This window comes from Calonectris borealis, chromosome 3, assembly GCF_964195595.1.
Source record: "Calonectris borealis chromosome 3, bCalBor7.hap1.2, whole genome shotgun sequence".
NCBI classification, from domain to species: domain Eukaryota; kingdom Metazoa; phylum Chordata; class Aves; order Procellariiformes; family Procellariidae; genus Calonectris; species Calonectris borealis.
This window is the reverse complement of record NC_134314.1, coordinates 92,928,562-92,946,855: the sequence shown is the minus strand read 5'-3', so window position 1 is coordinate 92,946,855 and position 18,294 is coordinate 92,928,562. Positions and strand designations below refer to the sequence as shown.

The window sequence follows — 18,294 nt, the reverse complement described above, 5'->3', positions numbered from 1 at the left end:
GCATTGCAACAACAATAAAATTGCAACTCTGGCTTTTCAAAGCAAAGAGGAATTTGGTATTCTCCAGTGTCCTAGAGTTATGCATGTAAGTATTATGTGGACTATAAATTTAATTGTGTGAATGGTAATCAAAAATGTTTACAAGGAGTAGGGAGTTAATTATGTCTGAAAGAACAGTAACACACACATCACTGAGGCTGGCAATGTTTAGGGTGATAGAGGGACTTGTTGCATCAGGAGAGGTCCTAGTTTTACCCATGACAAAAAAAGAGATAGGTCCTGAAAAACTCATGGATCTCATGTCCAGGCTCTGAGCACCTACCAAGAACTTCTTATCTTAGACCAAAGAAACCCACAATAAACGCAATATATACAATCTAAAAGAGACTGCATACAAAAATGACATTCAAAGACAAGTTGCTGTCAAGTGACCAATGATCAGAAGATGCTGGAATTAAAACTGTGTGGACAGCCCCATTCCAGTCTGCTCCCATACTTGAGTATCATTTTATAATATGGTCTTTAATTACATAATAATTATAACCTTTTCTACCAAATATTTGCTTCAGGCAGTGCACGGAACTAATGAAATTGTCAAAATCGCCTCTAAACCCAGCTTCCTAAGCTCCTGTCCCTTCCCTGCCCCAAGCCTAGCGGTTGTGTCTTCTGCAATAAAGGACTGCTACTCCAGCACAGATAGTACAGAGGCAATTTACTCCTAGTTTTGGGAACAAGCTCACAGAAGGAATGTAGCCTCCAACACTTGTAATTTAACTGGACAATACTCCAACCCTCAGAGAATTGAACATCCCAGCTCCAAACAACTCACTGGATGTGGGCAAATCACAATTTTTCATAGAATCATGATTGTCCAGCTGAGAATACTTTCTCATAAAAAAAGCAACAGGCCTCTTCAGCCGCTATGATGCAGACCTGCAAACGTTTCTCAGTGAAACTGCTGTGAGATTTTTTTATTTAATTAACAAAAAAATCCACTTCTGCTGAAACCTGTTCTCAGGACTGCCTGGATTGCCTCAAAACACACAACATGAATGATGTATTTGGTAGAGAAATTTTCAGTCAAAGTAAAGTCTAAATGCTGAAAAGCTTAAAGAAATCACAAGAAGATTGTATAGGAATACTTAATCGTATGCAGTGACTATCAGCTATGCCTCTTACAGTGTTCTACATAAACAATAGACTTTACAACAACAACATAGAATCATTAAGGCTGGAAAAGACCTCTAAGATCATCGAGTCCAACCGTCAACCCAACAGCGCCATGCCCACTACACCACGTCCCTAAGCGCCTCATCTACACGTCTTTTAAATACTTCCAGGGATGGTGACTCAACCACTTCCCTGGGCAGCCTGTTCCAACGTTTAACATACATGCACTCTTGGGCTAGGCCCACGACAAAGCTTGCGTGAGTATAGCTTGAAGGCAAAATGAAGATGGGGTGAAGTGTAAGTGAACTGTGTGTATTGTGTGCAGCTTTGAGGATTCTTGCCTTTGTTTTTGAAGTGCGGAGGAGGTGGAAAGGAGTTATTTGTGGAATCTGGAATCTGTCAGTAGGGTAACTATAACGTGTAGGTGTAATGACATGGTGAAATGATTCCCCGAATGCGTCATTTCCTTGGTTTGATGGATTTAGTGTAGGAGGGTTTTTCCGTTAAGCAACCTTAAATAACTTTCAACAGAGAATTTGGTTTCAGAAATTACATATTGTTAAGTTAAACAACAGAGGACTACCACCACACTACTTAATTTACAAACTAATAAGAAATTTGACGCACTGTGATATTCTGATTTCTAGCCTATTTTAATCACAGATTCCTTACTGACAGAGAAGATTTGGAAAAAGTAGTTGTAAGAGTGGAGTGCGTGAAACATTTATTTAAATTAAAAAAAATTGTCTGAATAGAAAGAGGAATCTTGTAGCAATGCTCAGTGCAGCAAATATATCCACAGCAGCTTTAAGTTGCTTATTTGCTAGGCAACCTAACATTTAGCAATTTTGCTCCGTCCTAAGTAACTTAGACTAAAGCATGAACAAAACTATGTTTAAAATGAAATGGTTGCTTGTGGTTTTTAGTTCACAAGTCAAGTTGAAAATTAAAAAAGAGAAAAGAACAGCAAAAAAAGCACACTGAAAAATAATGTGAAGTTTTGGAGATCCTCCTACAATATGAAACACCTGCTAGATAATATATTTCCAAATTAAAAAAAAGCCAACTGATCATTTGCTACCTGTTATAATATAGGAAAAATTATCGATGTTTTTTTTTTAAACATGCAGGGAAGGACTAACAATAAAGTTAAGAGATTCCATGTTAAAATAGCTGTCCCAAGATGGTTCTGCCACAGTGGGGGAATTCCTTTGCAGTGTCTTAAATCTAAATAATAAGAATTGAATTGCGGTTCCAGACATCAAATAACTGAAAAGATTGGAGAGTACTCAAAAAGGTTTCTTGTTTAAGCTTGCACCCTCTGAGAATTCTCCCTTTTCAGCTCAAGCCGCAGTGCTAAGCCTCCCTTGAACAGCAGGCAATGTTAATCATTCCAAAGAGCGGTAACATTTGGCATTGTTTTTGGGATACAAATAAATGGTAACTTCACGTCATCATCCAGGACATACTGTAGATAAAAAAAGCAATGTCCTTTTGAACATTCTGCCATTTTCAGCTGGTGTACAGGGGGAAGTTAAATGATCTGAAGGCAAATTAAATGAAGAAAGTAGCTGTGAGAGAAATCCTGCAGTAAGATTAAGCTAGAGAAATTACCCATGGAAATAAGCGCAGAGTGGGATGGGGAAAGGGAACTCTGAGCACGAATAGATATAAAACCACTGTGCCAAGACATTCCATCTGAAATCAAATAGCAAATGGAGATTGAAAGGAATTAAAAGAAATATACCATGTAGAAAAATAGTAAGTTAAACATGAAAAAATCTGTGTTGAGTTATTTTAATATTTCCATCTAATGGCCAGATTTCTTAAAAAATAAACAAATAGATGTAAAGTTTTCTGTTGAGATCAGAAACAGCAGTCAAGGCGAACAAATGGCTTTTCCTATTGCAATTGTTTCGCTTGGCAACTGTTACTGTATTACTACTGGTGAAGAGTCCAAACCTACCTTCACATTCACCTCTCCTGTTCATTTGATATCCACTATCACAATATTCACATCTGTATGAGCCAACAGTATTTATACAAAAGCCTTCCCCGCAAGTATGAGGTCTTGAACATTCATCAAAATCTGAAATGAAAAAGAGAAGTTGAGAGAAACTTTGCTTCACCATGAAATTACTGAATGCTTGCATCTCCCCTAAACTCTGCTTTAATTAAACATAAGTTTGGATTTTCAAGCTGTTTGCAAGCCACAGCCCTACAGCTGTTCTTACTGAGCAGTTCCATCTTTACCTCACTACTTGTAATCACAGAGAGAATGAGAACTAGAAACAACCAGGCTGTAGAAAGAAGGCCAGTGAGCAGCCCTGTGGTTGCAAACACAATGCGTGTCACTGCGTGTATATTGTGCCCACAGCAGCGCTAACCTGAGGAAGATCACAGCCAATTCAGGGTGTTTGTATTGCTCTGCAAAGTCCATGGCTGTTTGCAGCTGTATTTAAAAAATATGGTTTGTTACAGCTGCTAGCAATTGAAAGAGTTTTGAATATTTGTATTTTCCACCACAGAAGGTGTTTTACTCAATGGTAATTTTCTTAAACAAGCATGATACTGAATAAATTCTTGTGTTTCAACAAATAATCATTTTGAAAACTAGTAGGAGCTACTCAAATATTTTCTTCACCAGAATACCTGGTGAGAGATAGTTAAATACACTTCCAGACATCAGTCCAATGACATTGAGGACAAAAGCTGAAAAGGGGACTTCAGGAGGTTTTAGATAAGCTGCTTGATTCATTTTTATTTTCTATAAAGTAGATCAGTAATTACCAACGCAGTCGGTTCCATCTTCACTGGCCATGAATCCAGCTTGGCAAATACATAGGAAACTTCCTTCTGTATTTTCACAGCGTCCAAGGGAACAGAGATGGGGTGCCTGATTACACTCATTAATATCTATAAAAGAAATAAAACCATAAGACTATAGAATAACATATTTAGTTGTGATTCTTTGTGCATTCTATGCCATGGGTTTGAAAAGTCTGATCTTGTAATTATTTTAACTATTTGAAAAAGTGTATGTTTTCCTCTCCCTCAGAGTTGCAAAAAAGATGCATTAAATAGTTTTGGTTGGGAAAAAAAATGCTCTTATTGGCTTAGACTATAAGAATATTGCATTGGCCTGGAGAATGTGACATGATTACTATTCAAATCACTACACTGAGTGCAGGCTGAGCACAAGCTGCAAGCATGGAACATTAATACGATTTGGACGAAATAGAAGGATTTTAAGTTGCCATTTGGCTGTGTATGCATGTAAATTGTTTTTTAATACTGTAGTTGCACCTGATAGCATGCGTATCAGTGTGAAGTTACTGAACTTTTGGTAGCATGAAAAGTTGATAGTATATAATCTGGCAACATGATATAATAAACTCGTCCTGATCCAAGTTACAGAGGAACCAGCAGACTCTGAATGCGGGAAAGATACCGATACAGCCGTTTCCAAATCTGAAACTGCTCATGTAGAGCCAGTCTGGGCTCTGCCTCATGTTTATCAGAGCCCTCCGTTCCAGAAATTACTAGCTTTGAACGGGATGAAGACCTCACTTTGCAGATCTCCTAATGTGCTTCTGGGATGTTTACGATATACTTTCTCTTTTCAGCAGAAGGTTGAAAGGAAAGACCTAACAAAATGACTGGATTTAGTCCAGCTGCAGAGCTGGTAGCTGGGCAAATCATTCCGAGAAACAGACACTAATTCGGTCATTCTTTCTCCAAACAGAAGTGTATTTCTTCCTAGCAGTCTGGCGATTTTAGATACCCGATATAAAGCTGAGAAGAGATGGTCTGTCTAATCACTTTTTCTCTAATCTCACAATGGGAAAGGCTTTCATTCAATTTAATTAAATTCATGTTCAGTTCTGAGTGGCTGAAAGGCTCTATCAAAGACTAGCTGGCAAATTTTATTTGACATAAAAAAACTAGTTTCTGTGTAGTTTCGAGGCATTCAGTAGAGGAAGCAACTCCTGACCGTACTGTAGCACATATCCCCTGACCAGACTCTACATTTCAAGCATTTCATAGCATGATTATTTCAGATTTTTGAAAGCGTCCATTCATACCAGAGCACTTTGTCTGCTGATCGTTAAGTTTGTACCCCTCGTAGCAGATGCAAGTGTATCCCACAGGCAAATTAACACAGTGTCCTGCTCCACAGATATCCGGATTAACTGTACATTCGTTGATTTCTAAGCAAACAAAAAAAAGTTTAATGTTAAACTCTCCCACATAGTTCAGTAAGTGTACAATATTCTGTAATCCAGGTAGAAAGATCAGGCCTGAAAACAACTGTAAATCAAGTTTGTAAGTCCTGAGTTTCTCTAATGGATACCTTATCTGGCAGAATCTAGAAACCATCTAGGCTTTTCCTAGTGACATATTCTCATGTCCTATCCAAAATCTATAAATGGGTATATAAAAAATAAAGTAAAATGAAGATAATATAAAATAAAAATTTATACTATTTAACCATTGCATCGAAGGTTAAGATAATAACTGCAGTGGGTTTCTGATTATTTTTACAGAATACTCATCTGTTAATGGCTTGGATGTATTTTGTAAGATAAGGAGATTCAGATATGGGCAGCACTGGGTGCTAAACCCTTACAGTTTTAGAAATTCTCAAAGAATATGTGTTACTGCAAAAAATACTAATGACTATGTTTAGTTGCAATTTAAACTAAGGTTATAGAGCAGCATGAAATCGTAATTCCTGAAAAAGTTACCATCTGTAAAGAAGAATCATTTATCCAGACTATTTAGAAATAGGTTACATTTAAATTTAACTAAATCTTAAAGTACAGAATGAAGGCACTGAAAAACATCTCAACTCTAACTATATTCATCTTTTTAAATCCTATTTAGGATTTTGTCCTACAAATCCTACTTCACTTGTACTTTACTATCTCTAAAATATCTGAACAACAGTCGGAACTATATCTGAACAACAGATTGATTTATTTGTTTATAGCACACAGCAATTTCTAGCTTCACTCCTTTTCCTGAGGAAAGAAAGAAGAGCAGAACATGGAAAACTACCATTTTTTTCTAACTGATGTGAGTTCCCAGCAGGGTAACTTCCTCTCCCTGTAAGGAAACAAGGAGCTGGCTGGCAGAAGGGGCACAATCACAGCAGAGATGACTTCCAAATTCTGGTTTGAAAATTACCATTAGTAGAACTTTCATATCGGATTGACGAACTGCAATTATAGATAATTGAAGGAGGCAGCTGAATGCTTACAGGACAGGATATTTTCTCTACTCTTACAGTAGATTCAGGATGATTTAACTGCAGACAGAATCATACTTCAAACAACTGGGTGATTTAGACCCTGCGCATGTTGCATGCAACTCAAAAATCCACTCCTGCATGAAGGAAAGCCATCTTTGAAGAGTTAAACTTTTATTAAAGCATGTGCAATTTCTCCCTGTGAATGCAAATTGGGAAACCTCTTGGTAAGCCTAGATATCTCTATCATATACAGTACTGCATCTCAAAGTATTTACCTGGATATTGCAATTACTTCAAAGCCTGTGTTAATTCTGAGAGACTAGCCAATGTGACATAGTAATGCTGTCATGTATACACACATAGTACATTCACCTTTTTGTTTTCAAATGTACAGCAAGTGAAATTTTCATGCCTTTTGGACACAGCCATCACTTAGACAAGTTTCAGCTATGACAAGAGCATTACTTGCATTTCTGTTATTTTCACTTCTTGACACATGGATGTAGAAAAGGCAACTTTAATACATCAAAAAAGGAAGAAGCACAAATATCAAAAGAACACTTCAAATAGATCTCACAATAACTGCTCATCCGCTTTTTGTAGAACATGTTGATCTACATCCCACAAAGTCTACATCCCTCAAAGAATGTGATCACGTATACTTCATGAACACATGTGCAGACTGTCTAAAGACATGACTGGTAGCCAAGAAGTTTTCAGTTCCAGACTTTGGTTGCAGATCATGTAATCTGAGGTGGAATTATTAATTTTTCCCTCTATCATTTATTTGCGGGCACAAAAATGGCAGGTACATCCTGGGAGGGCCCAGTCCTAGCTCTGTTGACAGTACCCTCATTGCTGTGCTGCTCTCTACTTCCTATCTCTCCCCAGAGTATTCCTTTCTGTTCTACAGCTACACTCTCTTCGCTATTACAATTCAGAAGTAGCATAGAACAAGTTATAGTGTCAGGAACTCACAGTAATGTCTTAATTTATTTTAGTTCTAAAAAGGAAGTACAATACCTGTAACTTGAGTAGGTGCAATTACTTGACTTGCACTTGAAGTAGAGACTTCAGGAGCAACTTCAACAGGCAGAGGAGGAGATGTTTTCTCAATCACTACTGTGTGACATGGAATGGAAATCAATCACATTCAAAAAAAAAACCCTTAAAGAATTCACACATGATACTGAATGAGCCAGACACTATGGAGCTTTTCATTAGTTTATTCTGCTTAGATGTGGAGTAGAAAAAACAGTATAATTGCATTTTCCATCATTCTACTGCTTGTGAAAAAAACTGAGGTGCTAAAGAAAGCAAGCACAATAGTAAAACTTTTGCAGCAAAAGTTATGCATAAATCTACAAGGAGGCACCTAAGTAAAGTTTCTTCTTGAAAGGGGTACAAGGTCTCAACTCTGCTGACATTAAAATGCTCATATATGTAATCCAGGATATCACTTTTGCCTAAAATATGTCTTTGCCTCCTAACAAGTCATCCAGCCAATGCCAACCTTTCAATTCCTCCCACTTCAGCTTCCATGATTTTTTTTTCCATATTCTGCTCGTGGAAAAATTGCTTGTGAAGCTGCAATCAGTTTTTCATTAACCTCTGTTACAATTGCTACCTTCCCATTCTTTGAAGAATTGTAAGCACTCTCTCATACTAAAAGACAAGTCAAAACAAGTTACCTGGAAACTGTGGATGCAGGTTAATTGTTGAAATTCCAGGAGAAAGCTGAGGCTGCCCAGGCTCTAGATCAGGCTGCTTTTCTTGATCAAGGGAAGCTAATTCCTGAAAGAATGATTAAAATTTATGTTCCGAAAACATTCTCTTAATTTAGCTATCATAAAAATCCACAAACTCCTGGCTTGAGAAACTGCTAACATTCTCACATGAGTGGCTTTTGATAGCAGATCATTAATTACTACCAGTTTAAGCCTGAAAAAACATGGAATACTATGTTTACACAATAGCATACAATTTAACATTGATTTTATTTCAAGGAGATATTTCATGGAGCTTCTAATTGTATCTTTGGCTTTGTCTCTCCATAGTTCTCCCATCCTCTGGTCTTTAATTGCTTATGAATAGTATTTAATTGCAGTTCAGCATCACACAAAAGTATACAATCACGTATGTCTCTAAGTCTTTGACCACTGTGAAAGGTTCTCTCTAAGCTATTGCACTGATCATCTTTTTTTCATAAAAGTGTTAGATGCTTGTAAGTCTTTAGGAATATGAAATGAAGTACAGCTGCAGTTATTCCTGATGAATCCCATGATCTTCAGCATAGAGAACCTGGAACCTCCAGAATGGGGGACTTAACATAGATACGCACCTGCTCTTCTCTACTGAATACACAGCAACCCTAAAAAAACTAGGAAACTAACTTAGGCACTAATACAAGTCTCTTAAGCAGGTGTCACAAATGCTTCTCAAAGCTTCACACTGTTTCTCTCCGACTCATTTTCTCTAGCTGTCAGTATCTGTGGCTCTCCTTCACACTGTCTGCATTTTTCAATATCCTCTTTAAAATACAGGCTCCAGAATGGGATAGAACAATATAGTATTAGACTCTCCACCAGTGCCCTGAAGAAACGTTAAAGTAGCCTCTTTCCTGTACCTCACCACCTGCCTGTTGCTGTATATAGTAATAACACGAGCTCTTTTTGCCTTAGGGTTTGCACTGCAAGTCCACAGTGAGTTGTTTGTTCCTCATAAATCCTAAATCCTTTTCAGAGTTATCGTATCACATCTCGTACACATGGTCTACTTCTAATTCCTAGATAAATCACATCATGTTTTACCTGATCAGGGGCTGCAGTTGCCACTAAAACCAGAAAGAAAAAAGAAAATGAATGAGACTTCACATAACATTTACTTACACATTCTACTTAAAACTAGTAGCACATTTGAAAGTGGTTGTTGCCATGGCAAAAAAAATTCAGGCTCTAACATCATTCCAAAATGGTGCAAACTGGAAGTAATGTTCCTGAAGCAAGCATAAAAATTAACCTGAAACCAGAATAAGATTCTACACACTGACCAATGCCTATAATTATTTACTCAGTATTCAGCTGCCTTACAGGTTTCTCAATTGTTTTCTTAGAAACAATCCGAGAAACTCACAGGTTATTAACTCACTGATAAAACTTCTTTAATTCCTTCCAAGGAATATCAACATCTGTAATTATTTTAAAGGTAAATTAATATCATAATGGTATATAACTAACCATTAACAAATTTGCAAGAATTTATTGTAAAAAAAAAAAAAAAAAATCAAGTTTTGAAATTTGCCTTTTCTTTAAGCCAGCAAAAGTGGTTTGTTTGTTTGTTTTCTCCATAAAAGGGACCTTTTTCTGGGAAGGAGAGGTAGAAATTTCATATAAGTTTTTATTTTCCATTGCAGTGTGCCTTTTTTGAATTTGTCTTTTACTGATGAAAATCTCTATGGTTCTGTAAAAAACTGTAAGAATATTTTTCTTTTCACAATCAACTTTTCCCACAGGATAGATTTTGTTTTTTAAGAAAATGACTCTTTTTGCTCTAATTTCTTCAGCATTAGCGGGGAGGCTGATTATCAGAACTAAGAGAACTTCTAATAAAATCTCAAAAATTCCAAATGCAAATATATCAAAAAATGGAATATAAAATTCAAATGTGTGTCATTACTGACTTAGAGTAAGCATATTTTTTAAAGTTCTTTATTTAAAAAAACAATACTCCTTTTTTCTCCAGATTCTCTGTGTTTTAAGATTTACTAGAATGTGGTAATCTTTCTAATTACTGAAGTAGTATTTTAGCAAACGGTACACCACTTTTTTCCACAGAAAAGCCCAGAGGTTTATGTGAGATTTTATAATCCAGCACAGTCTGTAAGTATATTTGAATGGCTTATTTTTCTCTCCAGATTCAGTTTAGCTCCATTTTCTTTTTGAAAGCAAAACTAGAGCAGTAATTTTAACTGGGAAGTAACCCATGTCGCACAGAATTTTGCAAAGTCAGCTGACTGAAACTTTCGAATAATGGCCTGACACACAGATACATAACTGCTACTTGGAAATAACCTACTAAGTACTCAATATCATGAGAGGGTTCTTCAGCAACATTTCTTCTTGTCTACAGTTAGTTCATGCCAAGTTTGCTGGCAATGTATTTATAATAGTGCTGCTTTCTGCATTTCTTTGCTTCTGCATTTGTTTTAGACTCAGGAAAATTTCGGCTGCTGCAAGTTCTTAGTGGAGCTTGCAGAAAACAAAGTCTGAGAAAAATATCTTAGAGGAGTCAACTAATCGTTAAACAGCCCAGCAGAGAGGGGCTGATCCGACATGGTCACGCCAAGGGAGTGCACAGCTGCAGGGGTGAGAGCAGACCACATGAAGGGAAGCATGCCCACATCAGGTGGTGCTAATCTACAGGAGTGTATAGAAGGAAGATGATGAAAACCCCTTAGTTTCTGCCACCCCAGATACTAGTAAATCAAAGCCTGAGTTGAGTCCTTTGTTATATGTGAGAGATTATAAATACCTTTATAAAAGTCTTAAAAAAAATATTTACTATTTATCATAAAAATTAATGAGATTAAAGCAGTCTCTCTCTCTCCACGGTGTTCTCAGCATTTGGTAGGAGCTATACATAAAATTTCAGAAGTAAATCATGTAACACAATACACTCCATCACATGGAACGCTCTGCTGCGGGAAGTGACGTTTCTTTGTCCTGCACTGTACGCAGCTACTCCGCAAAGAAACATACCATTGAAGACACATGCATAGAAATATAGAAAGACTAAATTTTCCCACTCTCACCTTCTTGCACAGCCATCTCAGTCTCACTTTTCTGTGAGAAGGTCAGTGCCTCCACCGGCTCTTCCTTTGCTGGGAGAGGTGGAGGAGAAGTACCTTTAGCAACAGGTTGAGTAATCGGGGTCTTGCCAATGACAGGTGGCTGTACTCTAACTGCAGGGTGATGATATAGCTTGTTTCTGTGAGGGCCAGAAACCGTATAACCCATTCCACCAGGGCAGATTTCCTTAAAAGCAGCTAGATTTGGGATGGGAAAATATTCCTTTTAGGAGTCTAAAAGTGCAATATGTTGACATAGTGGAAAATATAATGACTACCACTAATAAATTTAATCTCATATTGTACACACATTTTTACAAAAAAAAAATATTTAAAAACAAGCTATGCATTGCATGCTAATATGACTGAGCATTCTCCCAAAAGCATGTTCTGGCTGTTATTCCGAGGAAGTTTCCACTTCAGTTTACCATCTTTCTTCAGTTATGTTTAATCTATCATTATATCAAGATAATTTTTTTGTATTAATCCTCTTCAAACAGTATATCCTTTCTGAATATGAATTTAAATGTGCAAACTGTCATCATCATCTATGTTGCATTAGGAATGAACATCACTATTTCTATCCTTCTCATTTTGCCGAAACCAAAGGAAAAAAGCTCACCACCCTGTACTAGAGGAACAGAAGAATATCAACCAGCAACAACATTCATTCACAGGATCCCATTTGACTACATCAGAGGTCTCATACCAACCCTGATCCAAATTCCACTGAATTGAATAAGTCTTTCCACTGACCTCAGTGGGCTGGATAAAAACAAGATGGGGATCATAAAAAGCCAAATCACCACTGGAAGAGAGGGGAAATAATCTCATTTATAAAGCTGCTACAGAAAAAGGTAATGAAAGTCAGGCAGCAGCACCTGCTCTGATCTCTGCAGAGATCAGGTTTTGCAGTCCTAGTGGAAGACTAGAATGAAAAAGAAATACAGGTCAACTTTCCTCCCCATCAAAGATAATAGCTATGCCCCTGCCAGGGACAGGGAGACCTTCAGGAGTCTTGAGGGGGCGGTGCTTCATTGTCTTCATTGCTCTAGGTAAAGCTATGTTGAGATGAAACACCAAAGATTGTCTCCCATGTGCCCGATGTGATTTCTTACAGCTTCTTAACAGATATGCAGAGTGGGGCATTGGTAGTTCAAAAATTCTGCTTTGAACACATCAGGGTTTTAAAGTGAATTAGCATCTAAAATAAAGCCACAAAATACTAGCTACAGGTACTCCACAGATCAATCCATTAAATTATACATTATATTGCAGTATGCATTAATTGCATACTGTATTCTGATAGCATCTTAGTAGTAGAAAAGATGAAGGATCAAACTGATTAAATCGAGTGGATTCAGAATGATTAAATACTTTTTGTTGGAAAATGTTAATATCAAAACTTGCCACAAAAACACCCAACTGAGGGTGGGAATTCTGGTCAAAGCAGGAAGACAGAGAAAATTTGACAGCTGTACCTTCAGATGCATACTCAGGATGTAGGAAATCTTGTTTCAGGTCATATTCTCTCAAATGCAGAATAGAAATGTGAGCTTTATTCTACCACAGCTCTGATAAGTGCTCTCAACACCTGGGTATACAAAGCTGGCCTCTCTCAGTCTCTTTTTTGGAGCTGGTCTACTTTGTACAAATATTTTAAAAGCTATCAGAGAGTGAGATCATTACTTTTTAATTCAATGACTCTTAAATTAACATGGGATGCTGCAGTAAATACATTACCCCGTTCTGGAGTATCCCACTTTCACACATTTTTCATAGAAAACTCTGAAAGATTATGAATTTAACCTGTTATAGAAAGGAACATGTTTTTAAATCATGAAAGTTGTCACAAAATAGGAAAAGTGTTTCCCAAACAGCTCACCAGAATTTTCTACTCTCAGATTTTCTCTCTGATGTCTTTTCATTAAGAAAAATCACTAAAATAACCAATTCCACATAATACTCAACGATGTACTTTTTATGATTAGAGAGCAGTCAACTTTGCAAAAAGATATATTCTCTGCTCCAGAATACACACAATTAGGCATAAAGCCTCATGCAATATTCTCATAGATGTAAAGCATCTGCATTTAAACTACAAGTCATCTGATGAGACTATATTTTTTTAATCCATTAAAAAGCCATAGAAATATTATTTATCTGAAAGTGAACTGGACTTTCAAAATCCTTATCAGTGATCTAGCAACCCAATGGTCATGCAAGAAATAATGGCTTTAAAAAAATCAATTGAAATGCTCAAAAATGTTGGTCACTTCCATTTCTGTAAGCCCAACTTAAAAAAGTAAGGAATCTGCTGCTCTCATCATGTCTCTGATGCTAGCTGTGGATTTCCCAAAGCAGCTAGCTAGTTTTGAAAATCTGAATCTTTATAAAATACTCCAGAGAAATACATGACCTGTATCATAACAGTAACACCTGCAGCAGCAACTTCAGTAAGAACAGTAGATTACCATTACAAATACCTCTGCTAAAATACTGAACAGGCTGTACATCATGTATATTACAATAAGCAATCGATGCTTTTAAAAAAGATGAATTTGACCATACATTTGGACAAAAAATAATATTCAATTGATTTTGACTAGACTCCAACTTTGGTCATTTAAGTTTTAAGCAAAATCAGGGAATAGAAGGTACCTGAAAGTAGCAATCAGTATCTATAATATGTGGTATCTTAATCTATGAGCAGCCTAAATGAGAGTGGTGACCAACCAACCAAGTCATTATATATTTAAAAACCAGCAGGACTCCAAGTGAACACTGATACAAGCGAGCTTTATGCATTAAGTAAGGAACTGTTTAAGTGAAAGGTGGCACGAAATGTTTAACTACCAGTTTATTGTTAAGAAGGCAACACCATACTTAGCACATTCTTCAAAATGCATGGTAAAGATATGAAGGAAGGTTAGAAAGCAGAGATACTCCCATACATATCCCACTAACTGTAATGTAAACTACAACACATGTAGTTCTGTAACGTAATTCTCAAAAGCTGCCATCCTTTCACCAGTGCCTTTAAGAACTGAAGAATATTAATTAGATTTTGAGTTAATTTGCCTGTATCTATAGTCAGAATATAACATACAATAAATTTGTCTTCATGTGATGGAGAACCAAAGGACATATTCTGAGATGCAAATATTGAAAATCTGGAATTCTATCACAACATATCAAAGATAATTCCTTTGTTTTAATCACAAATCCCTATGAACAAAACTACTATGTATGTGATTATTCTACTATCATATAGAGAACTGTCATAATTTACTGATAGACACTTCTTTTTTAAAATCAATTCTTGGATTTTTTTTTTTTTTTAAAGCATGCATAACAAACCGGGGGCGGGGGGGGAAGAGCTTGTATTTTTAATGGGCAGTTCTTACCTGTTCCTGGAAGCGGACACTTCTCACAGTGTGGGCCCCAGGCTTTGCCAACACTGCAACAGCAAAGCTGCTTGCTGAGCTGAACAGAAAGAGGATGCATGCATTGCTTTCCTGCACTAACAAACCGGTAGCAGGGTCCTTTCTCTTCAGCAACTATAGGATTATCAGCTGCAATGAAAGTGGAAGAAAGGATGGTACTGTTCACATGAAAAGTAAACCAGAGAAACACCACTAGACTTCCAATACCAGTTAAACGGATTAATATTACCATCTGCACAAGTTTTATTTCAAACACATAAAAGAAAATTCTTATTTCGCATCAAACGCTCCTGAATTCCAACTCATCCTAGACCATGGATAAAAAGTATTTTAAAGAAAAAAAAAATTTCCAAACCAGCAGTTGCCATGCTGCCACAATAAAGAGTCAGAATCAGCTCTCTCACTTGTACACAAGTCCAACGACTGAAGACTAAGGTCAATCACTAGCAATATGTTTCAAGCTACATAGCCACTGGAACATTCAGCTATAAGTAGGCTACATAAATAAGACTGCAAAAGGATTAAGTATCACACATCACTTTTTTTTATAGAAGAGACAATTATATATTTACATTTTGTTACAATTAGTTTTAATGTGGAAAAGTCAAAGGCCATAAGCTATGACTAGTATGAGGTAACAGGAAGCTGGGATCCATCCAGCTTTCTAATTTATGCATCCACATTCACATACAGTTAACAGTTCTTGGTAAAAGTAATAACAAACAGTTATTACTTAACTCAAAAAATACAAAGACTATTTGATTTTCAACATGACATGTAAAAGCAAAAATGAAAACCAACTCCTTTTTTCTGGTGTTAAACTGAAAAGTTCTAAGAAATTCTTCAAAATGCTGAAAAATTTTCTCAGCAATTGAGTGTCATTAACTAGCAGCATAAGATGATTATGCTGAAAAAATGAAAGAATTCACCTACAGCTCTAGACTATATTTTATAAATCTAAAGATAGCTCAGATAAGGAGCTTAGGAAATGAGGTATTTTTCATTAGTAAATATTCTTCCCAAAAAACTTAAGGTGAGAACTTTAGTTGTTCTCTATGCCTTCTTTTCTTCTTGCAAAGGTAGTTGATCTCAAACCAAGTAAAAGCTGATTAACAGAGGAAAATATTTGCATTCATGCTGTTCACAACTTTTTCTTTCTCCTAATTCTTTCTTAATTTTTAATCCTTCTTAATCAGAAGGAAAATGTGCCAAAGATCATCCTGGGCTGAATGTTTAGTAATGGAAACTACCCAGGTCAAAGCTGCAGAGGTGGAAGAGGGGAGGGCAGGACACAAAGATGATTTTGGCTGGGGAACTAGCAGAGAGGGGGGAAAAAAATTTGTGGGAAGGAGAATTCCAGGCTGGTGAGAAAGACTGAGTGTACGAGGAGGCTTGATATGGCCTTGAAGGTTTTGTGACAAGAAAACCAGGAAAAGATGGCAAGGATCCTGGACAGCCACTGGTGGAGACCAAGGCTTCCAGGACAAAGAGAGAAAAGAGGCATGAGCCTGAGGCTGACTAAAAGCGAGTAAGATGAGAAGAGGAGGAGGGACAGCAAAAAAGACAGGGACAGCTTAGAAGAGTTGGGGCCAATCAAATAAATCCTCATCTAAAGTGCAACTAAGTATCTATTTTGGTACTTTGATTAGTACTATTACTTACGTATGCATCTTGAGAGGGTAGGATCTGGCACAAATCCCATTTTGCAGGTACATCTGTAGCTGCCCATGGTATTCAAGCACTCACCATTAGGGCATACTCCCTGTAACTGACACTCATTGATATCTGTGGGAAAATTGAAAATCATCAGATACTGAAACATGTATTAATATTCTTCTTTCTTCAGAAGTGATCTTATCGTTTTTTAAATATGTGCAGGAGAACTGTTACGAGTTAACATGCCAATCAACACACTTTCCCATACTGACAATATTTGATTTATAACCTTTCAAAACACTGCTGAGAACATAACAGAAAAACAATGACATTTATACATCATTCTCAAGTACTCTGAATTAAAAAACTAATACACTTTGACTGGCTTATCAATCCCTCTTTTCCTGACTAGATGATTGCTTGTGCAGCCAAACACAACTCACAAGAACATTCACAGAGACAAGTTTTAAGCGATGTAGCATATTTTATACAGGATGGAAAACTGCTTGACACATTTAATACAGTTTTTATTAGTATTTGTATTCGGTAGTGCCTGAAGGTTCATTGTGCTGGAAGAAGCGCTATGCAAAAACACCATCTCTAGCCTAAAGACCTTACCATCTTAATAACAAGAATATGCTTCACGAAGCACGGAACACGTGATGTGGAGCAAAAAGGATTGCGTCTGTGGGAACACAACTTTGTAATAATTAACAACTGCTTTGATAAAGTTTGCTGTTAGAAGGCTACCTGCATCAGTATCCCTTTCAGCGTCTCACTGAATTATTCTCCCATGCCCCAAGCATTGGGCCTCAGGCCTTTATCACACTTCAAGTTGTATCTATAATTCACTTATGCTTAGAATAGGACCTGTCTGACAATCATCTGGATACCATCTGTAACTAAGTCAGCCAAACTAGGATTTTATTTCAGGAGACTAACGATGTAGCTTGCAGTGATAATCAAATCCTTAAAATAATAATAAAAAACCCCACCCCCTCCCCACCCTATAATTGTCTCTGTCATAAATTGTCATGTCTCCTCTTCCAGAAAAATAGAGACAGCACATTGAAACAGACCTACTTTAAAATGTTTACGTGCATTATTTGTACTTAAGACTTTCTCTCCCTATCCCTAAGCTAGGAAAAAATGCCTACCTTGCTGGGTAAACAAGCTTCAAGTGAAAGTCAGATATTCCAGCTAGCTCCTTGGAAATCAGGTATTAGTGATCTTTTTATCTAAAATATATAATATTTATTACCTTTCCTCTTAGTCTTTATAAAACCTTCACCATTTTATTTGACCTCATTGTATGTTGCTGCCTGATTCAACACAATCAATGAGGGTAAGAAGTTGAATATGTAAACTATAACAGATGGGCTGGAGTTTGCTTTTGGAAACCTACAGAAAGAATCTTTCATGTTCCTACCTTCTTCTTCTTTTTTCTCCATGAGTTTGGCTACCTGTCCCACTACACAGGAGCACATGACTTAAGCTCACACTACAGCAGACTCTAGCAGTTGCCATGTCAGCCAAGATTTTTTTCAAAATATTCAGTGTTAAGCTTGTCCCTCAGCTCTTCCAATGCTATACCTGATCTAGTATCTTGACACCACCTGGATCAACTTCACCTCTATGCACTTAGCCACATGTGACAAAGAGTGATAATTTATATCCTAGAACTTTGGATGAAATGTGAAGGAAACCACATGAATTACAAAGGATCAGCTCTGCCTCAAAGGAATTTTCAAGTGAAATTCCCAGACTACATGACTTTCTGACCTCAGAGGGAGTGGGCTATTGAAAAAGGAGAATGGTGTAAGAAAAGAGCACAAAAACCTGCTGAGATATTCTCCTACAGCAGTCTACCTTTCGACCCATCCAATCTTTGAGCAGGAAGATGTCCCATATAAGCACAGGAG

At 37.0% G+C, this 18,294-nt stretch overlaps 1 protein-coding gene across 3 annotated transcripts in view; it reads right to left on the bottom strand.

Moving 5' to 3' along the window:
* The window catches only part of LTBP1 (latent transforming growth factor beta binding protein 1), a 137,775-nt gene that overhangs the window by 60,168 nt on the left and 59,313 nt on the right, over positions 1–18,294 (bottom strand). For 2 of the 3 annotated variants that reach the window (XM_075146695.1, XM_075146697.1), the window contains exons 6-14: positions 16,379–16,501; positions 14,678–14,845; positions 11,235–11,303; positions 9,235–9,257; positions 8,116–8,218; positions 7,448–7,546; positions 5,256–5,381; positions 3,961–4,086; positions 3,137–3,259 (exon numbers count right to left, since the gene is read on the bottom strand). In XM_075146695.1, coding sequence (XP_075002796.1) covers positions 3,137–3,259; positions 3,961–4,086; positions 5,256–5,381; positions 7,448–7,546; positions 8,116–8,218; positions 9,235–9,257; positions 11,235–11,303; positions 14,678–14,845; positions 16,379–16,501 — 960 coding nt within the window. The remainder of the gene's footprint in view (positions 1–3,136; positions 3,260–3,960; positions 4,087–5,255; positions 5,382–7,447; positions 7,547–8,115; positions 8,219–9,234; positions 9,258–11,234; positions 11,304–14,677; positions 14,846–16,378; positions 16,502–18,294) is intronic. The other variant, XM_075146696.1, reaches the window with a different exon arrangement.